Source organism: Cygnus atratus, chromosome 1 (genome assembly GCF_013377495.2).
Source record: "Cygnus atratus isolate AKBS03 ecotype Queensland, Australia chromosome 1, CAtr_DNAZoo_HiC_assembly, whole genome shotgun sequence".
Classification (NCBI taxonomy): domain Eukaryota; kingdom Metazoa; phylum Chordata; class Aves; order Anseriformes; family Anatidae; genus Cygnus; species Cygnus atratus.
In genome coordinates, this window is record NC_066362.1 from 71,776,744 (window position 1) to 71,800,205 (window position 23,462).

The 23,462-nt window shown below is 46.0% G+C and overlaps 1 protein-coding gene across 4 annotated transcripts in view; it reads right to left on the reverse strand.

Moving 5' to 3' along the window:
- The window catches only part of ETV6 (ETS variant transcription factor 6), a 146,584-nt gene extending 123,719 nt beyond the window's left edge, over positions 1-22,865 (reverse strand). The window contains exon 1 of one of the 4 annotated variants that reach the window (XM_035551068.2): positions 22,540-22,865. In XM_035551068.2, coding sequence (XP_035406961.1) covers positions 22,540-22,572 — 33 coding nt within the window. In that variant the 5' untranslated portion in view covers positions 22,573-22,865. Of the gene's footprint in view, positions 1-20,327; positions 20,518-22,539 lie in introns of those variants that run through there. The other 3 variants (XM_035551067.2, XM_035551071.2, XM_035551069.2) reach the window with 3 other exon arrangements.
- Between the last annotated feature and the right edge of the window lie 597 nt (positions 22,866-23,462).

Sequence of the window (23,462 nt, forward strand, 5' to 3'; positions counted from 1 at the left end):
ACATACCATCTCATGATGTATATAATGTATATTGCACATAACAGCACACAGTAGTAACACACAGAGACTCATTTTGATCCCAAATTTAAGAGTAGAAATTTATTTCAGTGGCAATTAGTAATGAAAATTGCCATTGGTTCTAATTGGAATGGATTAAATTTTGATGCTAAGATTATACTGCTCACAAAAATTCTGAATTTACAGATGTAAAGAAACAAAAGTATATATATTCCAGAGGCACGATACTGAAACTTGCCCTCTTGTAAACAGTCTCATTGAATAAATCCAACCCAGGTGAAAACTTTGAATCATATCCTTCCAAAATCAATGGCAAAGGCCCCAAGATGATCAAAATGTCCAGAGGGATATACTGAACTGAGATCGGCCTGCAGAGTAAAAAATGAAGAGTGTCTCACATGATATATGAGAAGAACTCAAGCAGCAAATGGACTTGTAACACACTTTCTAGGCACTGAAATCCCACCATCCTGCAAACAGCTCCCAAGTTGAGATTCTGGAAAAGGTAATTTTCTTGGAAACAAACTGCTGCTCGTACAAATACTAGGCTGGCTGTCAAACCTTTGAGTTCATTAAAGCAGCTTCCCCTGCCAACCTAAATCTGCCCCTTAGCATCATCACAAAACACATTATGCCAGGATGGTTGCGAAGACTGAAGCTCTCTTTGAAGACAGAGAAGCAGATGTATGGAAAGAGTCACTGTGTGTTTGGTTTGGGGTTTGTTGTTTGTGTTCTTAGGTTGTGTTTTTTTGTTGTTTTGTTTTGTTGTTTTGTTTTTTTTTAAACTGAGGCACTGCATCGTTTAAATGCTCAAGGCATGACTAACAGGGGTCACAGCACGGCTGTACGGATGCATCTGCTCAGTGACCCTGTGCTGTCTGTGTGTGACTGCTTTGAGCCCACCTGGAGGATCATGAGCTTCTTTTCAAGCCAGCTCCATCCACGAGCCAACCAGAAGGCCACATTTGTTTGTCTCCATCTCCTGCAACCCAACTGGTAACCTTTCTTACTGGTATGGATGACTCTCTGCTTCATCTCATGCATTCTTACTGGTAAAGCAGGTTCTACAGGCCAGATGTTGACATCCTTTACACCAGCAAATACAGCTTTGTGCTGGCTGACAGCTTGGGCGATGCTAATGGGTTGGCGTAAGTGGAAACGGCCCTGCAGTCTGTGCTCAGCAAACAGCTCTGTTCATGCCGTTCTGAAGAAAGAAGGAACTCTAAGGGCACGATTGCCATGTCTACCATTAAGCATGTGCTTCAGTGCTACCCAGGTGCCCAGAGCACTGGGCTAGGACAAACTAGGTCGCTATTCCCATCTTAGGACGGCATATGCAAATAAGCTCTTCCCTTTCCGCCACTTCTCCTCTCTGCCTCATTTCCTCCAAGCAGAGGAAACAACACTGATTTGCCCTGTAACACCTTTGGAAATAGAGGCGAGAACATGAAACCAAAGCTGGGCCTCGTTTCACTGTGGATGCAAGCCCCAGTTACTGTCCAGCAGATCACTTCCCTCACACCCCACGCTCTTTACCCTGTCCTTTGGTGCCAAGGCATTTTCCAAACAACCCGGAGGAGAAGACAGCCGGTGGATCTCTGTCATTCAGCGGTTACATGGCTGCTTAAGGGGGAAGGAAGGATTGCCCCTCTGACTACGCCATATAGAAAGACACCTTCGTTACTGCAGTATTGAGGATTACATGCCCCATAAAAAAGGAGCAGGAGCTCACTCAACAAGCCAACAGAGAATTGCTGGGCCATCCAAGAGAGGCTAACAGTGGGGCAGGAATGCCTGGAAAACCTAACACAGGATAAAAAAGTGGAGTTTGCCCTAATAACATTTTAACACCCTATGGGGAACAAACTTTGGCTGTCATCCATGGATGAGAAAGGGTCAGGAAAACTCTTGAAAAGGAAGCTCAGAATGAGAGTGAGGTAAATGAAGTCTTGTAAGTTCAGGTGCTGGCTGCTACCATGACTTGAAAGCAAGCCTCCTCCACTGTCCCATCAACATCCAATACCTGACACAACTGGCTTAAAGGCAAGGAGTGCCGCCCTTCTTATCTTACAGAGGCTGGAGGAAGGATGCAAACACTGATGAACCAGTACCCAGCCTGACAAATCACACACTTTACAGATCTGCAAGAGGAGAATACCCAGCTATCTCAGCTCTCCTCCCAGGTGCAGTGTATGTCACAGGATGTGATCTGAGCTGTCCCTCACACCTCTTCCATCATTTAGAAGGGCTGCCCATACAAAACAAGCATGTGCAGACCTACCATTATGCTAGAAGTGCACTCCATGGACTCAGCCATGCTGGTAAAACTACACTCACATTGGAAGAGTATGCTTCACTAGTGGACAGTGGTGATTTTTACAGTGCTACTGCTTTGCCACATGACTACTCTGTCAATATGCTCTGTCTGCTATTCCTGTCTGTGTAAAGAACTGATATAGCTTCAAAAAGATTTCTCTTCCTTTCTCTGGCCTGTACTCCCACACTTTCAGGAAGCTCTTTGAGCTTCCCAACCTCTCATTTTCTGATCTGCTATTCCTACACACACACACAGTCCCCAGCAACTCTGCTTCAAACCACAGGTGGCCAAAAATCCATCACAACTGCAGGACTGTGGGAGTCAAGAACGGTACACCAAAATGTGCAGCACCGCTACTCGAGATGTAAGTGGTAAACAAGCCACAGTTCCAAGAAGCACAGAGCAAGGCACATTTATACTCACCACAAAATGGCTACAAGCACACGCAAAATGTCTCAGGGGTCCCGTGGGAAATGCAAACTTTTCCAGGAACCTATCCTCCCGCCCTTTCTCAAGGCATTTAAGAACCAGCAGTTCTTCACAGGGATATCCCACAGGAAAGGGAAGATGCTCAGAAGGAGCTCCCTCTCCCAGCACTTCAACCACCTCCTTCTAAAGCTCACATTGGCACCTAACTTCCAAATAAAACCTCAGCCCCCCAGCAGAACATGCAGGAACGGTCTTTGGTGGTAAGGGGAAAGGACAGAAAGAAATGACCCACGAAGAGTTGGAGATTATTATTTACAGAGCTGAAAACATCCTCCCACACACATACACACACCTTTCCTTGTCTGCTATACTGGTCCCAAGTAGTAATTGCACAATAACACTGCTTGAGCAGTGCTCTAATTCAAGGATGGATCCAACAAAAAAAGATTCACAGAAACATAAGCAGCAGGGGCAGCTCCAAAATCCTTTGTCCAGCTGCTCAAATAACTGAATAGGGATGCAGATTCTGTGCGTCAGAAGTCTGAAGGCTCAGAAAGTGCCTGTTCTCAAACAAGGTGGCAAAAATTTACCACTTTAGCCTAGAAAAGGAAGAGGAAGGGAGTAATCCTTGGAAGCCAACAGCCAGGACAGAGCCACTGTCCCTTAACAGGCACTACCAGTGAGACAGTAGTGCTTGTAGGATGTATTTCAGAGAAACACGGAGGGCAACACACAGTCATTCAGCAAGGCTAGCAGGGATACTATGTTTCTAAATCAAGCATTTCCATTTTTACATTATTTGCCTCCATCTAAAAAAAAAAAACAAAACACACCTCTCTTTCAGATCATTAGGAGTTCTCTTTGATAATTACAGTGTTCTGAGAGCTAATGGCTATTTGTTAATAGCAGAGTCTTCTAGATAACGCTTCTTTTCTTTCTTAAGCTAAAGAAAGCAAAGTCATTCAGCAGTGGACCTCTTCACTGCCTGGTACAAGTTTTCATTCCATCCACGTCAAACAAGTCTGCAGTACTACTAGTCTGCCCTCACACCAAGGTACCTTTAAATGGTGCAAAGCGATTGGGGAGGAGTAGGAGAAGGGAATCATTTCTCTGAAATAGGACCAGAGACAAAACCAATATAGACGAGTACTGTAAATATACCAGAAAGTGATTTAAACAACAAACAGATTTCTTCCAATCACAATACACACAAAGAACCGATAACAGAATAACAGCCAGATGAATGAGTGGAAATATTCAAGGCCAGGCTGGATGTGGCTTTGAGCAACCTGATCTAGTGGATGGTGTCCCTGCCCGTGGCAGGGGGTTCAAACTAGATGATCTTCAGAGGTCCCTTCCAACCCAAACACTTCTGTGATTCTATGAATGGAAGACAGGTGGATAACAGCTCACCCAAGTAATCAATAGCTGCTGCATCAATTTCATACTTGTCTGAGAGACCTCCTGAATGTTTTACATTTCACAGGAGGGTGAGGAATTGAGAGAAAAAAATACAAATCCAACCTGTCAAAGTCTGTGAGCCTAGTTTTCCAACTTGCAGGAAGTTCAGAGGTCTGGGAGGAAAAGATACCTCCATGTGATGCGCTGAGGTGGGGCAGCGTAAAGCAGCCTTGTATCACAGCCAGCGTGAGTCCCTGCCTCCTTTCTCTCCCATCAACAGTGCACACACATCAAAGAGAGCTGACTCATCCAGTCAAGGTCAGCCTTAATATCTGTCGGGCTTCAAGTTGTAAAATCTTGAGATGGGGAGGAGGCAGGTGATCAGAGAGCAAGCCACCTCTTGTAGCTGCAGAGAAGCAACAACATCAGGCAGAAAGGCTGCTGCCCACTGTATGAGAGCAGGAACAGCCAGCGAGTCGCCCCTTCCCCGAGCAGGCTGCCTGTTGGACAGAGACATTAAGCCAGCTCAAGAGACACAACACCTGCACAGTTTCAGGCGGTCACCAGCCTCACCTGAGACTGGACGTGAAATATGCACAACTAGCTGGGCTGAGGGGCAAGAACAACAAAACAAAACAAACAAAATAAAACAACAGAGGGTTTGTCATCTGCCTGCCATGCAGATGCCATGGGTAGGACGCAAAATACTGGTTAAAAAGACGCAATGGACTCCTCTCGTGGCTTCTTACTGGCCCTCTGGCCTTCAAATTCATATATTAAAAATTAAATTAGAAAAGCTACTTAGTACCACCATTTTCTATTTTTGTTGCTGTTGGTGCCATCAGCTGCAGAGCTAATGAGAAATTGTCTATTAGAAAACAGGTCTGATTTCTGAGGGAAAGGTGATGCTTCAGTCAACTTCCTTAAGCTGAGTCAGGAAGAACAGCTGAAGAATGAATCAGTGTCTTGTCTCAGAATTCCATTCTGCTTTGTACAAGAGTAACTCAAAATAAATAATAATAAATAGACAAACTGACTTTCCTCAACAAATTTCCTTAACAAATACCTAGGAATCTGAACAGACATCCAAGCTTTCTTAACCAATGACATTTTTTTCATCCCATGTTTGAACTTTGGAAGATGAATTAATTTAAAGCAGTGATGTCACCTGTGTAACATAAAATCTGTCTATTGACTAGCTTTCAGTATAGCCAGTGCCACTGCCTAACTTTAAGTTTTCCTTTATTAGTTATCCCTCAATCAATTACCACTACAGGCTTCAGTCAAAACCTCTTAAGTCAGTGGAGCACAGGGATCAGGTCCACTAAAATATTGTCTGCTAATCTCTGGTAAATACTTGTGTCATGAAGAGTGACTTCCCTCCTCCTTTAGCTGCAGAATTTTTTTTTTCAGTTTTTCAAGTAACTCTCAAAGAGGTAGGATAATTTTTCAAGTCTTCACCACAATGATAATCTAAGCTGCTACCATCTGGAAGGAACTGTTTTACTATAATCTAACCAAATCTCCAGTGCTGGGGTAATACAAACTGATGCTCAGCAGTTCTAATACTAAAACGTGCACAGCATAATTTTTGTTAAATTTTAAGTTAATTATCCTAGCCATGGCTCAGGCCTCCTTTCACGTGTGAACAAATACAATAGTATCTTCGGGAGTCTTCAGACAGTTCAAAACAGAAGGTTTAAAACACAAAAAGTGAACTGACCAAATCATATCCAGGCACTGTTAGACCCTGTGTCCTACTGACTATAATCCTGCAATGTTAATCATCCCAGTAAGGGTTACAGCAAGATCATTACTAATTGTTCATATTACAGAGGCACAAGAAGTTTCTACCCTCGATCAGATTGCATTTTGATAGGCATTGCGCTTTATAGAGGGGCAATCACACTAAATGATTTCAAGGACACAGAGCATTCAGTTGCAGAGCAGGGACTGAACTAAAACCTCCTATATCTCTGTATAGTACCTTTAACCCAAGCCTATTCTTCCTGTCACGGATAACAAAGTATACGTGCCAGCCTGGTATATTTTTATAACCATGTCACAAGGCCAGCATATAAAACATAAGAAAAATAAAACAAAAAATATAAGCTGCCCTCGCTTTCTATAGAGAGGACGTCAAATTCCTTTCATGCCAAAGCCAACACAAGGCATCTATCGAGTTGCCAGGAAAGCTGTGATGAGTGTGGATCACGAAGAGCTAGTGTTTACAGGCTGAACGAACGTATCATTTCCCTGTTTGCATGTTTCAGGAACGCAATTTTAATAGATAATTGAAACTCTGAAATGACCTCTAGATTAGGTGCACGGGACGAACTTCGTCCCCTGACCCAGAGAGGCTTCACGCCTTGACGCATGGTTAAGCAGGTCCAGACCGTCTGTCAGCACCAGCACTACAGAGCAGCATAAATTTGCAATCGTAAAGTGTGGGGGGCTGGCATTCGGAGTTCTCAGTCCGTCTCTGAGGACTCGATACATGCAAGTCTTCCTTGTATTAAAGCAGCATTCTCCCACAATTAAATCCAAACACCACAGTCAAGGTGCGTGCAGAAATGCAAAGCAAGCCACAGCACAGTCGGAAGCCCACAGATGACAGCAGTGGGGCCTCACGCTGATACCAGAAGGCTCGCTCATACCTCCAGGCAACAGCTCTACCCTTCACACTAGAAGAACAACCCATGCTGCTTCAGATGCTTGGTGTCTGCTGGCATAAGGAGAGGAGAATCGGTTTCTCAGCAAACAAGGAACTGTGTTTTTAACAGCCAAAAGCTAACAGTGACCAGTCTTCCTGGAGCTACTCGATCTAGCCTGAAGGGACAGTCCCCATAAAGAAAGCAGGTGGGAGTCTTTACAAGCTTTGTTTCTAATTCCAGGTAACACACATCTGGCCAAAGCCTTGCTCTGAGTTTCATCAGCACTTTAATCCCAAATCAACTGACAACACCGCAGAAAAAACGTGTCCTGCCCTCCACATGTTCCCAGCTGCTTGTTCCCACCTCCACACTGCTCTCTGCCTCGTGCTTGCACACGCTGTCCACTTTAATCCTGGTCTCTTGCTCTATCCAGCACACATCCACCTAAACTTTTGTGCCAGCCCAAGGGAAGAGAAAGCAAGAAAAGGTGGGACAAGATCTTCCAGGGTGCTATCACCTTATTCTGCACCGAGGTCCTTATCAAACTACTTTGGCAAAATAGCAATGGTGCACTTTTGTAGTGCCTTTAAAGAATGGTAAAAAGCCTGTGCAGAAGCAACCAGCTTCACATCAGCCTCAAGCTGGACATGGGCAAATACCCCTTCACAGGAACATCTATGGACATCTACATCCAGGACAAGAGGGAATAGCCTCAAGTTGGACCAGGCGAGGTTCAGGTTGGAAATGAGGAGACATTTCTTCTCAGAAAGAGCAGTCAGGCATTGGGACGGGTTGCCCAGGGAGGTGGTGGAGTCACCATCCCTGGGGGTGTTCAAGGAAAGGTTGGACCTGGTGCTTAGGGACATGGTTTAGTGGGTAATATTGGGGGGGATGGTTGGACCAGATGACCCTGCAGGTCTTTTCCAACCTTAATGATTCTCTGACTCTACCTGAGGCAGAGAGGGATGGTATCATATAGCCACACCATAAAAGAATTCAGGAACCTGCAGGTTCAGTGCAGGATGAAGATCCAGGTCCCCTGACCAAGCCACAATTTTCACTTGCCTCACTACATGCTGAGCAGGACTCTTCTTCACATGCTTAAAGTGCCTCACCTCTAACAGTGTCAAATCCCACTACGCTTCAAAAGAGAACAGTTCTACATAGAAGCCCTCACTGAACCGCTTATGGCGTAGCCTGATGAGATAGCCTGTGACCTCCTACGTGCACTTTTACACTAACAAAGAGTCATGGCACAGTTTAGAGAGAATGCCCTTACCCTCTGAAAAGGGAACTGACAGAACATACAAGAGTCAAAAGAGGAGGCTAAACACTAGCTGGCCTGGAGAGAAACAGATGCTTCAGCACAAACGACTTGGGCCTGGAAAAATGCTTGGTTTCCAGGGCTTCTTAACGAGCCCACACCCAGCAGAAGGAACAATGGAAGGCAGCGAGGCCCCGGAACAGTGGGAAGCAAGTTAACGACCTGGCCACACGAGCAGCCTGCTACTTCTGTACACTGGAATCCACACACTGCCCTTTCATTTCAGTGAGATGCTAGGCAAGCCAGCAGCAATGGGAAGTCAGAAAGGCTATGATTACCCTTTCATCTGACGCAACGTTAAGAAATCAAACTTAAGGTACTTTCCATTAATGGTCTAAACCAATCCCAGTTTACCATTGTGTACTGCCATGTAGATTATCAAACACTTGTGTTAGCCTTTTTTCCACTGGAAAAGATCAGATTAGAATATGTCTGCTTTTTAATGCCAGGCATATAATTTAGCTCCTGTTTCGAATGACTTCAACAACAAAAGGACGGACTTTGCAATCTTCAAGGGCTGTGTTTTCCCACTAGTCTTGTCACCACCACTTTTCAGGGCTGGGCTTCAGTGATGTTAAAGGCAAGGTAAAACTTGAGGTACAAACCTGAAGAAAAACACAGCATGGAGACTGTTGCGTGAATGAACAGACTTTCCGTTTGGAAATCTGAGAAAGAAGCAGGCTGAAAGCTGAAAAAGGCTGGCATTAGAAAATTTAGCCCTGCTTCACCCAGCCTTAAAATAGGGTTGTATTTGAGAGTGCATAGTCAACTGCCCATTTGTCCACAGCTGGTGTTTCAGCATCCAGTTCTGTGACGCCTTGAACAACAGTGATAGTCAAAGCCTAAGACTGAGTAGGAAAACTAGAAGTTAAAAAGTTGAGTGCAATCAGCTAGGCTATCAGAAGTCAAATATTAAAGATCATCAACAATACCTGGGCAAATAATATGCTCCTTGGTCACAGGATCATGTTACTACTGTGCTCACACACTGAGACAGGAAAACATAAATGTGACTTCGTATGTAGTACATGGACATATTTTAATTCACTTTTGTATGGAGTGATAAAATTAACTTGCTTGTGTTTAACACTGGGAAAACAGAATTCCCTCAACTACCAGAGTCTTCTGGGAATTTCTGCTTTTGTTTCCGTGCATTGGTAGTGGGTATAACGTCTTCAGACATTTGGGTTCTGTGTACAGCCAGGGCTTGGAAGAGCCAAGGAGGAGCCTGTCCCTATAGGGACCGTCCAGGCTGGTGCAGGGGGAGAGCACTTCAGGAGGCAGTTTAAGGCGAGCAGGTTGTGCGGCACATGCAGACAGCACATACGTACTGCATGAGAGCTAGCTGCTCTGTTACCTGTCTGCTGTGGCACACCACTCCAGATGCAGGGCTTGGTAGAGGACACAAATATTTGCAGGGTTTTTCTTCTCCTTCTTTTGTTTCAGCCAGCTCACCTTTCTAGTTTTTTAATTGCCGGCTAATTGCATTAGCACAGGACAACAATGGTTTGAGAAAGTTCACTTGCACTGATGGAAAACATTTTGTGTATATAGGATCCCAAGAGAAGATCCTGTTTGCCAGCTTACTCATTTCTTAATCATTATGAGTAGAAAAAATGAAGTCCAGGCACTCAGTAAACAACACTTCAATTTTCTCAGCTATTAGGAACTTGAAAAGAATAGTCAGGGAACGAAAGGCAAAGAGATTGAACTACCAAATTAAGATAGTCACTCCAAAGCAGGCTGCAGGCACACTGACAGAGCAGATGAACAGAAGTGCTGAAACTGTCCCCATATCGTCTAACACCGGTTCATCAGCAACACAGTCACACAGTGGCATGTTTGTGTCATCCAAACAAATGCATCCTCATCTTCCAAAGAACTGTGTTCACTTGTCTCTTATCAACCATCAGAAGAGGTGTGGCTGACACTGAATTATCTAACATCTAGCATCTGAATTATCTAACAATCTAATCATTTTTCCATTCTCTGTCAGCCAAATCTTGGGCAAAACCTGGAGAAATAAAACAGGTCAAAGCGCTTTATGCCAACAAATGGCATCACAGCCCAGGAGGAGAATCAAGGACAGGAAAATCCCCAAGAGTTTTCTGGAACAACATTCACTGAGAAGTCCTTCCTAATCTGAAGAACATTCTCCTCATGAATTTCAAATGGTCAGGTTGCCTCTGCTGAGGAGGCACCACAACAAGAGCAAGAAACGGAGCAGAAGGCTTGATTCACGAGTGGTTTTCTCCACTACTATGCTTTCATTTGTCAGAGGTATCAGCACAGCACCCAAATATGAAAGGCCTAGATGAAAACAGAAAAACAGTAGTTCTGGTCACACCAAAGGTCTCTGTAGGCTAGTACCAGATCTCCAGTAACATCCAGTAGGAGATGCTCAGGGAAGGAGCATAAGAACAACCCTGTTGCATGCTCCCCCAGCAATCTACAGGTCCAGGGCTTTCTGAGCCAAGGCCTGTATCTTTGCAATTAACGGTCCCACATAAATCCATCTAGTATGAGCTGTCTTTTGAAAATGGTCTCCGGTTTGGCCCTACATTGCAACTTCTGGCAGTAAATTTGGTAGCCTCACTGTACATTGTGTGAAAAAATACTTTCTTCTGTTTAAAACTATTGGATGGTTCCATTTGATCCTCCTAGTTCATAGGAAGATCTCATACAATGGATTTTTCATATTATGAGAAAAAACATCGCCAATTCAGCTTCTCTCTGTCTCTAGAGAGAAATTCCTTTCAGAGCAAATTTTTATGATTTTCACAGGAGCTTGCAATGGGCCCAACTGCTTGTAGTTGCTGTCACAGCAAACTCCTTCACTTTACTTCTTAAATCCTTTATTCTCAATCCCACCCTATTTCCCTGGCTTATGTTTTCCTTCCTCCACTAACTCCAGAAAACTGTTACAGTCCCATAACTTAATGTAGGCATAGTACCCGATCTGTGTTCGGTTCAGCTACCTATCTATACAGGCGTGGAGAACCACCCCATGTCAAAGCTTGCATCTTGCAGCAGTGCTGAGTAAATTTGTCTGTCTAGCTGTGAAGGCAGATAGGCTTTGAGCTGCATATGAGGGGAGCTCTGGTGGAAATTAAGACAGAAGTTCCAACCCTGAAGTACAGCATTGCTCACGTGGACTTTCCTCAGCACCAGCATACATCTAGAAAAACCTGCAGGTGAACAATTTTTATAGAGCTCTCAAGTCTATGACAAAAAAAGCTGTCTCAGAAAGCTCACAGTGATGAATTCTGAACAAAAATGTCTATTTTTCAAATGTAAGTCCATAGGGGATTAGGAAAATCCACTCCAGACCAAAGGAAAGTAGCCCTCTCTTTCACAAACATTTAAGTTCACCTTCTCTCTGACTAGCTGAAACAACGGCAGTACAGCTCTTTGCCACCTGGGGAGGAGCAGCAGGACCATGAGATACTCTCTTAGTGCTCACCCCAGTAAGCAGAAAGGGAGACCATGAGTGATGGGGCAGGCCACCCCGAGCACTGCATGATCTGCCAAGCAAAGAGCGAGAGGGGAGTCCCAGGTAAGATGCAGGCAAGGGGCCCGAGGAGACTGTGCTGGTAAATCATGGCATTATTTTACTGCAGCTTTAAGTACCAAGAAACTATGTGAAGCCATTCAGCTCCTTACTCGTGAAGCAGGGCAATCGTAGCTCCCCACCTCACAAGGAACTGGCTGTAACACCACACACATTAAAACACTGAGCTAATGGAGACTTTCAAGTACTTTAGAAAGCATACAGACACCTATACTACGGAATGCAAGTTAAAACCTATTCTTTCAAAGCCTTGTTAGTTTTTTGGTTTTTGTGGGGGGTTTTTTTGGTTTAATTTAGAACCAGGAAGCTTGTTTGACATTTATGACTGCTTTCCCCATTGTCTGCAAAATCAAACATTGACGCTAAACTGGAAAAATACCCCTAATGTCAGCTGATATTCTACTGCTTCACACCAACATTGCTCATGATTGGTCTTACCACTAAAGCATTAGCTGAAAAATCACAATAGGAGATAACTTACAGAGGCCAGAAAGACCTTCTGACTAATGCTGTTTTCAAAATCCACCAAGGCATTATGGCTAAACACACATAATTTTTCTAAGGCCCTTCATTTAAACGTGAAACTAAAGAAGTGTATTGAGACCCAGTCATAACTATAATAAAGAAAATAATTTTAAAGTAAATCTGAAGTACAGAGCTATGCCAAAGAACAGAAGTCACGTCACTTGAACTAGTGGGACCCACTGCCATACACCTAGAGCCTAGGCCTGCCAAAGAGCCGAGCTAGCTTTTGGCAACAGGTACAGAGAGAATATTTCCTTCTTTCAGTTTAGTCAATTATCTCATCCCAATGACTGGTTCACCCAAACCTGAAAAATGCTTTGGAGCTGCAGAAATGGAAGGCTTGTTTTCTTCCTCCAGTCAACAAATAAACATGAAGGGTGAGGGAGCAAAGTCTACTAATATTCAATCAGCATGACAAGAAACAATCAGTGCAATAAAAAAAAAAAAAAGACAATATTTCATTTGCTTAATAAGAAAAGCTTGGTTTTTAATCAATTAAATAATATTACCTCAAAATGTACCAGATGCTTCCTTTTCATGTATAATTATCAATTTATTTATTTTATTTTTTAAAAAGATTTACTTTTAACGCCCAGGGCTTTTAGGGGGAAGGTTGCACTTGTAACTACATTTCACTGCAAAGCCATGTGCAGTCTATCATATATAGCATTTTAAAAAATAAAAATTGATCGTTCACCAGATAAAGTCATTCATTATTTTCCAAAATCAAAACATTTAATAAAAAGTTAACTAAGTCTGTATAAGGCTATCTAATTACTTAAACAGATGCTTATGGACACTGTATAGATTAGCAGAAAGGAGAACAAAATTTAGGTTACAGGCCATTCTTAGCTGCACATCAGTACGTTTTAATGGCTCTTCACAAATGTGGATCAGCTTCTCTTTAGGAAGAAGAACTAAGAAGTACACATGTAAAACTGATCAAAATCAAAAACGATGTTGTAAATTAATTCTTCTCCTTGCAGCACAAGCCTGATTCAAGGACTGTACACATGACAGCACTTCTTTGCAAACGAGACAGTTCAGCCGCTGCTCACAACATTTGGTCAGGTAGTGAAAGCAGCTACTCTTATGCCCATCCCTGCAGGCTGCAGTGGGGACACCATTTGATCTGTCACATAAGTGGAAAAGAGTTAATGATTCAGGAACACATTTCACATGGGTGATAATGGGAACTGGGAGTCCTTTGGAAAAGCATAGTTCAACCCACATTTGGCTCCTAGAAGTAAACAGTATCTCTCCCTCAAAACCAGAAAACTTCCGTTTTTCAACGCTGATCTGTAATTCCCCTTCCATGTATTCCCTAAAGGTTTTCCCCTCTTTCATTTGAATAATTAAAGCAACAAAACCAATCTCTTGCTACTTCTAGCAATCCAGACTTCACAAACCCCTCAAAGTCACAGACAAAATCTTCCTCAGCTCTCTTCCCAAATCAGAAGTGCTCTTGAAATGAAGAGCTGGGGGCTGAGACAGAGACTTTGGAAACAATTCAGAGGAGATAAATAACTACTTGAGACCAGTCTTACAGCAGACTAAATTTTACATCAGAGCATCTACATGCCTATGTACCATCGGAGTACATCTATCTTGCCTGGGATCTCATCTCTAAAAGACACAAAGTCTGTTTCAGAAAAGGCTCAACAGACTGAAAAAAAATCAATCTTTCTCCAGTGTAGTGACAGGTATTTTTTCCCCTTAAAGGCTGTCAGGCTTAGTGTCTTCCTCATGTGTGTTCATCTACCCTCCTTTTTAAATCCATTTATACTTTTAGCCTCCACAGCATCTTGCAGCAGTGAGTTCCATAATTTAACACAGAGGGAAAAAGTACTCATTTCAAACTTGCTGGCTGGTAATTTCATTACCTGCTCTAGTTGTGTACTGTCAGAAGTAATTGTTCCCCATACACTACTACTGTGTGATTTTATAGACCTCTGTTATACCTCCCTCAGCAGTCTCCTTTCCCAAACTGAGTCATCTGGTGAGTTGTAGGCAATGTAGCTTTGCCCCCAATGGAAGTTTCCCTGGGCTTTCCCCGCAACTTCACTACTCACTTTTGTTTATTTTTCGGTGCCACTACAAGCCCTCTTAATAACAAAGAAACACTTGCTGTAACAAGAACTGATACGCAGCATGGATTTAAAACATAATAGGCAGATCATTTCTATTTTGCTCTCTGTTCCTTTCCTACTACAGTTTTAATTGCCTGTTTGGCCCCCAGTTGAAACCTGAGCTCAGTTTTCTCTTTCACTTGTCCTCGAAACTGTTTCCTAAAATCAGGTTCCAGGTGCAAGACCAGTTCTGGAAGGCCTATCAGAGGACAGTCCTAAACTAAAACTACCAAGAGGAAAAGGAAATAAACAGGAATACTTCCCTCTGTCTGCTTCTCTGAGCCTGCAGAACCCAGCTACTGCCCATCAGCATGGTCCAGTTGGCTGCGTGCTATTAGTTCAGTTGTAATTTGTCCCAGCTGGGCGGTAATAACAGCCAGCACATGGTCAGTCACGGATGGCTCTGATGACTCAGCTGGTGTGGGGTAGCTTACTAAGGCACTACCTCCGTGGTGCCTGAGCCCACTGTTTACTGTGCAACTTACAACACACACACATCTCAGGCCACATGCCATAAAATATTCTACAGCCCATAACCTTCTACCCCTGGAAGCTGCTCCCACACTCTTCCCCAAATTCTCTTCCAGAGATCGCATTTGCTCGAGTCATTTGCCAGTGACACAACCACTCGGACTGTCAACTGAGAAAAATGTTTTACATCTTACCAGTGGTCCTGTTCCTGTAAACTGGTGCCCTTCCTGGCACCCTGGGACTTGGCAAGATCCTTATCCCTCAGTGAAAACAGTTCAGCCCTTCATTTCCTCAGCTCCCCAGTCCCCACATGGCCCCGGCTGTGCCCCTCATCCTGGCACTCACACATGCCTAAGCCAGGCTGTCCAACCAAGCATGGCGGTGCTCCGAGCTGGAGGGTGCTGGTCCTCCAGGGCTGGGGTGAGGCTGCCGGGATCAGAGCCTCCGCGGTGGAAAGGCAGTGAAACAGCTGATGATGACCCGCCAGTGCTATCCCAGTGGCTCTGCGGGTTTCAAGCTGCACCTCAGTGGTGCCCACTGGAAACACCCAAGGCCGTTCCTCGATGGCGCAGCAAGGAGGGGAGGGCCCACCTTCCAGCGGCCTCCACTGAGGAGTGGGAGCCTCACCACGGAGCCTCTGGTTCCTCACATCCTAACACACCTGTAACCTCAGGCCCTGGACAGGTTGGAGGAGGCTTGTTTCTGCATGTGTTTTTACGCATAGGGTAGCTATGAAGATAAGAACTCACCGTTCAAGGGGCAATGTGCTGTGACAAAGTTGTCCTGGCCTACGCCACCAGAAGAAAGCAGAATTGTATCAGTCATAGGGAGGAATCCCAACACAGACCTCAGATGAATTCCTAGATTGCAGGAAGGAGCTCCATTCCATTGCTATAATACTGGGTTTGCTCCATTTGACCTCCAAGCACATCAGTAGTTTCACTGAGCCCCATCAACAATGGAAGCTTCTTTTTCAGGAAGTCCTTTTTAGGTGGGGAAAAAAAAGGAGTAAAATAAAAAGAAAAGGTGGTTTGCAGATACTGAATGCCTCACTGTGGCCCTACAAACTGGATAAACATGTCTCTGAATTCCAGTAGTACTATCTATGGCGGTTCTATTAAACATTTCATTTATCTGGTAGAACTCCAAGCCCCTGGATTTCCACAAGATCGCATACAATTTAGAAAACATTCCTGCTTTCTGTTAATAGATGTTTTGGAGGAATCCACTGAAAGCATAATGGAAAAATCACTTCATCCATAGTATGTTGAAATACAAACTATATGAATAATCCCGCTCTCTACTACATCCCATCAGTTTTAAGGATACTTCTTATTGGGTGCCAGTTGGCTTCTTCCAGCTTAAACTCTCAAGAATTTTCAAAACAAATAATTTCCAAGCTTGATCAGACCCTACCCGGGCTAGCTGGGGAAAAAAATTCCACACAGCAAGAAATCACTCATAGCTCCTATTTATAGAAGCATTTTATTTTATTATAGAATTAAAAATCCAAACTCTGGATTTAATATTAGCCAGCTGTTAATATTTTAACATGTAAAGCATTGTTGTCACATTCGGAGTATTTTTGCGGGGTTGTACTAACATTTAACTCTCTCGGTCACGCCCAGTGTTACTCTTGGCATTATACACATCTTAAAAACAATTTACAATGCTATTTATTTCCATGTGCAAACATTCCACAGAACACCAACATAAATACCACTGTGCCTGTCTCTCTTTCACACCCATCCTCTCTCCAGACTGTCTTAATGGTGACACTATTTGCAAACTATACAAGGACAACATTGAAGCAAAGGAAACTGCATGCAGTTTAACAAGGAATAACCTTTGGAAAATCATTTGGATGAAGAATCATTTACAGCTTTCCTTAATTGCTATGCCCAGTTCACTTTGGAGCTCAGTGCTATTACAGTGGAGAAGCAATACCATCTATCAGTGAAAAGCTTAACTTCGTTCAAAATCCTTTATTTACCGCAGTTCCAAATATCCCATAAACAAATACAACTTCAGCTAAAGTTTTCTATATTTGTTTTCTAGCCAGCAGTGGCATTTTTGAAGGGGAAAAAAAAAGAAACAACAGGATAACCTAGTTTTGAGTTCCATACGCTACTAAAGAAGTAGGTAAAACAAATAGCTGTCCTCTGTGCTCCAATAAAGCACTGCCTAAAGACAGCTCAGCAACACCAGAAACACTATTGCCTACGTTTGGCTGGTGTTGTAGACCTAAAAAACAACCCAATAGTAGAATCATTTGCCGTAACTCTGCTGTCAGAAGCACAAGCTTTGGTAGCCTGCTTAGTCTCTGTTCAGGCTGAACCTCAGCACGCCCGAGATCAACAAGCACACTTCACAGCCGCGTGCAGAAGTGCAGTCCTAGGACAGCAACCCTACGGTCCCCAGCTTCTTCAAGAGCAGCATCTGCATATGAGCTGCCAAATTTAACAGGGATACGTCCTCCTTCCCCCAGGAAAAACACCACCTGGGACAGCCACGTGCACAGCCCACTTTGCACGTGGCTTTAGGGAGCCCTGGGAGAAACGGCGGAAGGCAGCGGGGATGCTCTGGCTGTGGCAGGATGCCTATGCACTCCGTGGTGCCAGCTCTCCCGAAGCAATGCCCGAGGCGCCTACAGATGCGGCTGAGCTGCAATGCTGTGCCCCCACTGCTCAGCGGAAGTGGGGGGACCCAGCCAGAAGAACCAACAGCCAGAAAACAACCACTGCTGCTGCCCCCCAAAACCCACCATCACTCCCCGCACACCGCGCGACCTAAAAAGCCAGGAGCAAATGGAATCAGCCCGTTGCCGGCGTCTGTGATGAACACCATTTGTTTCCCAACACTCAGCCTCACTACTGCCCTGAGGAGGTAAGCTCATTACTATTTTATGCCCGTTTCACAGATAGGGAAAGCAAAGGCCAAAGCAAACAGTTTCAGAAGCACTTGCGTATGATTTGCTGTCGCTCTGGGGATTCCCAGCTGATGGAACTGAATCACTAAAACCCTAAAGCAAACGCATACAATTAAAGGAAAAAAAAGTTTAAAAAAAAAAAAAAAAAAAAAAAAAGCAGTCAATTTTTGGAGCGTAGGTCAGAACCATACTACTGGCCAAAACCACAGGTTGCCCTCGCTCTCCTATCTCACAGATTACATGGAAGCCTTTTGTCAGAAGACCTCAGGATGCAAGCTGCCATTGGGAAGCACTCGAGGACCCAGATAACTTTTCCAAAAGGCAGAACAATTACTTCTGTATAACCGTATGAGGCTTCACCTCCTGATTATCACCATTTCTATCAGCAGAGCGTTGCTTAGCCACCTCCCTTCAAAAGACACTTTGAGATGCAAGGTGTAATATACATGTAAATTATCATTAAAGTATCCTCTGTTTAATTGGGGCATTTCAGATTGGGACTGCTGTTTTAATGGGTTGCCTCCCAGGAAACTGACTTTGCCTATAATGACACAGTGAATAGTAATGACCAGTGTTTAATTGGGACTGTGTTAGTAAAATTTGGCTTCAGAGGGATTAAATTTAACCGGTGCCAAGAAGTTAAGTGATTAATCAGACGTTAAATATGTATGTACTTCTACACTGGTCTTCTCCCATTCAGTCCTTCACCCTCTGAACTTAATGGGAGTTTTGTCATTGACACTAACACAAGAAGGATCAGCCTCCTAGTACACACGTTTGCTAATAAACATTAAGAAGCGTACTCTGTGCTAACAGATACTCATCCGTGGTTAAGGGTAACAGGATTCTGTCTGCCTGGTGCTCAACAGTCCCTGCTTAGCATGGGAAACTTTCAGTGGGAGAGGATTATTCACAAAAACATCATGGTATTAATGAAATATTAGGAAACATAAAGCACTACTTAAAATTAAAAAAAAAAATCTAGGGAAGCCAGTTAAGGTTGAAAGCTCAACCACTGCGCTGATTCTTTGCCCTTCGGCTTACATGAGCAGTCTTTTTTTTCCCCTTTTCCTTTTCTTTAAATGATTACAAAGTACATCCTTGAATCTGAAATGAGCACTGGTGAGACAAATCCTCAAGCTACAGGGTTGTGCCAACTCCTGCAGGGTCCGTGCAATCACAGGGGCCACGTACAGCTCACTGCAAGGGAGAGCGCTCACATCCACCAGCACACAGCTTCACAAAGGCGATGCAACACGGGAGCCAGCTGTGAAACCTGACTCACAGGAAAACTCCACACATTCAGCACTGCCCACAGAAAGCACACTCGGCTCAAACGTCTGCTAGACACATGCAGGGGAGTTTGGGCTTGGAGCAGCCCTGGTCTCTGCTATCTGAAGCAGCCGATCCCCCGCATATTCCCAGTTTTAGTTCCCCCACAACTCCGCGCTTGTGCCAACACACTTGTTTGTATGGTCACATGGTAAATCAGGCTAAGGAAATGAAAGTGCCGGGTTTATTTTATAGATATATTAACTATGTGTCTTTATACATATATTATGGGACATTTCTATTGGCCTTTGGGACCCTTCTATTTGCCTGCTGAGTTCTGAGCCTCCGTATGACAGCACAGTGATATTCTTAAGGTATTACTATTTCAGTGGAAAAAAAAAAGAAGACCCTTACAATCAGAAAGCTCCAGGTGGGGTTTTAGACAGACCTCATTACCACGTGGATCCTAACTGATCACAAAAAAATCACCATCAGTGTCCAGGCACCAAGCTTGTAGCCCTGGCTCCTGTGCGCCTTTGCTCTGGTGTAATGAGCCTTTGCCAAGATGTTTGCGCTCTCCCTGTGCCTCGGTTCTCTCGGCTGGAGGAAAAGAGGCAAAGCCGTAAGGGTCACTTGCTCATACGGTAAGGAGAGTGGGGGGAACATCACGACAGTATATATGATAATGTATCTGTTCACTGCTAAGGCTCAGGAGCAGAGAATGGGTTTGCTACCGATGTAACATCCCAATGGCAGGGTCAAAAAAGGCATCCAATAGTGACAACCATATATGTCCCTTCTCAGCTCGCTTTGGAATCACAGCCCTTGGGCTGTCCCAGGCTGGAGTCTGCCGCAAGCCCAAAGCCTACCAGTTCCCAGCAGCGAGCCTGCCAGTGCCCGAAGTTGTAGCCAACACCGAGGGCTCAGCCTCCACACCAACCTCTGAGCTCCGAAACGCCATTTCCAGAATGCCAGCAGTGACTGCTCCCTCAGCTGTACACCCTTCACGCAGACACTTCGCTGCCTGCCACACCAGGACAGCAGGGCTCCCGGGGCTGCCTGCCATCAGGCAGGCATGCACACACCCAAGCGCTGGCAAGAGCGAGACGTTAGCCCTGTGCTTCTCCTGGAGAAGGAGCTAGTGCAAGTAAACACACACACACACACACACTTGCCGCAAAGCAAAGACGTATCAATATACGAGCGCACATACACACTGATAAGTACTTGACATGAACCGAGATATTACTGCAAGTTTATACTGATTGCAAGCAGCTAAATACATACCAAAATTTCACCTCCTCAAAGTTTTCCTAAACCTTATTAGAGTGCCTCTCTAATAAGGTAGATAGGGAGACCACGCATGGAGCATCCCGGCATAAACGGATCTCTAGCCTTTACTCCCTTCGTTCAAGCTTTCCATGGTTCATCACCCCAGCTGCTGTGGAATCTACTGCACACAGCCTTGCCCCGTGTCAGGGGTGTGGAAAAAAAAAAAGAAAAACACAAAATACATCCACCAGCACCACCACTTCCAGTGCACAGGCTCCTAATGAAGCCCTGCAACACTCTCCCAGCACACTTGGCTACTCCTCAGGGCAGCGCAGCAGCCGCACCGCAGCACGGCTCCTGCTCACTCCTCTGCCTCTGCCCCGCGCTGCGTGAGCTGGACTGGCGCGCTGGGAAATAACGCATCCTACTTGTACAGTCACACCGTGGCTTGAACAACTCCTCTCGAGTCCAGCTGCCGATCGCAATCAGCTTCCACTTGGGCTGGCTGAAACAAGCGCCCCAAAAAACAAGGGTGTGTGAAAAACTGAAGGGAAAGTTATCCAGAACGGCTCGGTGAAGAAATGTTACCATTTGAAATACGTATTTCTGTCCGAAAGCTTGTACTTCCCATATTTGAAACTATTAAAATCATCACCAGGAGAGAAGCAAAAAAAAACTTCTCCCCATTTTCTCCTCTGTCCCCCTTTCAGTTTTTTCCTCCCTTCCAATTAATCTGCTTTTCCCGGCCTTTGGGACACCCTCTGAAGTACTTCACCTGGACAGTAGTTCCTGTCTCTCTACAAAGACAGCTGCAAGAGTCGGCACGTGAAGAAAATGCATGCTACAAAATAAGTTCAGACTGCACTAAGTTCAGCATGACACTTGAAATAGGCAGCTGCACGTGTAAACATGAAGTCACAGAAGGTTTGAGGTTGGAGGGGACCTCTGGAGATCACCTGGTCCAACCCCTGGCAAGCAGGGTCACCTACAGCACGTTGCACAGGGTCGCGTCCAGGTGGGTTTGGAGTACCTCCAGAGAAAAGCCTAATTAAATGTAATGAAAAATTGGCATTTAAACGTTTCGGGGCTCCAAAAGATGTTTTCTTGTATCTGTCCTGCAAAGTAGCTAATCCTGTACGATAAGACTCTATAATGTACCTTAGGGTTAGGGAAGGAGCAGCGTTACCGTTCCTGAAGTCAACAGTAGTTTTGCTGCTGGCTTCAGTAAGAGCAGAAGTAAGCCTCCTATTTTCAAAATGCCCCATTTCTAAAATAAGGAAACACAACTCATATGCCGCTACTTTTTTTGTGCATGACATTCGCCTTCTCGTGCCTTCACCCCATGTTCCCACAGGATCCACCAGGGAGAAAGAAAGAAAAAAAAAAAGAAAAAGACCAACCAAGCAGCTACTTTATATTTACCGGGATTTGCTTAGCAAACCGCACGCCTGTTGTACACATGGGGTGCTCCACGGCCCCACGCCGCCCCAAACCCGGGTGCCTCTTTAGTGCAAGCTGCCGCCACCCGCCGTGGCCCCCAAAATAGAGCCAGGCCGGCAAGCACCGTGCAGCGAAGCCGGCCGGGTGCTCGCCCCCCGCTGGAGGCTCTGGCGGCCGCGGGCAGGACGGGGAGTGCCCGGCCGGGGGAAGGAGAGGGGTAAGGGCTGCTTCCAGCGGGTTCCTGGGCACACATGGAAAAGGAAAAAAAAAAAAAAAAGGGCAGCCGGGTTTTGTTCCCATTGTCTCCGCTCCCAACACCGGGAGCCGCAGCCAGAGCTGGGCACGGCCACCGGCCAGGAATAAAGCGAGGGGAAGGAGAGGGAGTAAAGGGGGGGAAAGGGAAAAAACAATTTAAACTAAACTAAAATAAAACCGAAGCCCCAGCGCCCCCGCGGCAGCGCCGCCGAGCGCATCCCATCCCCGTCCCCGGGCAGCAAAACTTTGCGCGAAGTTGGCGGCGGGGTGAAAGGAGCACGCAGGGCGCCCGCTGCCGCCTCCCGCCGCCGCGGGGGGAAAAACAGCAGAAAAAGGGAAAATAATAATAATAATAATAATAATAATAATAATAATGATGAAAGGAACACGCGCGGGGCAGGGCCCTCCGTGCGTAAACACAGCGCGGGGGGGTAACACAGGGGGAGCCCCCCGCTGACCGCAAATAAGAGAAATGATTAAAATAATGAAAAAAAAACAAAAACCCAGAAGGTTTGTTTTTTATTATTTTTACCTTAATGCAACACTGGGCAGCGGTCTCAGACATCTTTCAGCCGGAGCGCGGCGCAGCGCGGCGCAGGGGGAAGTTCTCTCGGTTCTTTTTTTTTTTGTTTGTTTTTTTTGCCTTCCCCCCCCAAATTTCCGCTCCTCCGCCGGCCCCTCAGCGGGAAGTTGCTGCTGCCGCCTCCGCCGCCGCCACCATCGCCCGGCGGCGGGCGCGGCCCGCGGAGCTGCCCGGGGGAGGCGCCGCCACCGGAGCCCCGGCCCCGTCCCTCGTCGGGGGGCGCACGATCGCTGCCCGCCCCCTGCCCGCTGCCCCCGGCCTCTGCGTGCGTGTGCGGGCCCGGGCGGGGAGGGCGGGGCCGGGCGGCGAGGGGGCGGGGCCGGGCGTTCCTCCCGGCCCCGCCCCCTCGCCGCCCCGCCCCGCCCCCTCGCCGCCCCCTCGCCGCTGCCCTGTTCCGCATCCCCGCAAGCGACGTCGGTTCCCGGCAGCCGGCCCCGCCCCTTAAAGGGGCCCGGCGGCGAGCGGAGCAGGGCGGGCAACAATAGCCTTTGTTCTGCCGCCGCCGCCGCGGCCCCTTTAAGGGCCTGGACCAGGAAGTGCGGCGGCGGGCACGGGAAGGGCGGGGCGGGGCGGGGCGGGGCGGGGCGCACCACAGGCTCGGGGCCTCCCCCCCGTCTTTGGGGACAGCCGGGTGCCTGCCCCGTGCAGGGGCGCTGCTCCCCGTCCCCGCAGCGCGCCCCGCCTCGCCCCTGCGGGGTTTCCCCTCTTCACACCTTTTTTCCCTTTTAGTCCTTTTTTCCCCTCTTTCCCCTCTTTTTTTCCCCTTTTCCCACTTTTTTCCCTGTTTCCTTTTTTTTCCCTTTTTCCACCCACGTGGCCGCTGCCGGCTGTCCCCGGGTGCTGAGTCACCCGTTACTGTGCACCTCCGGGCA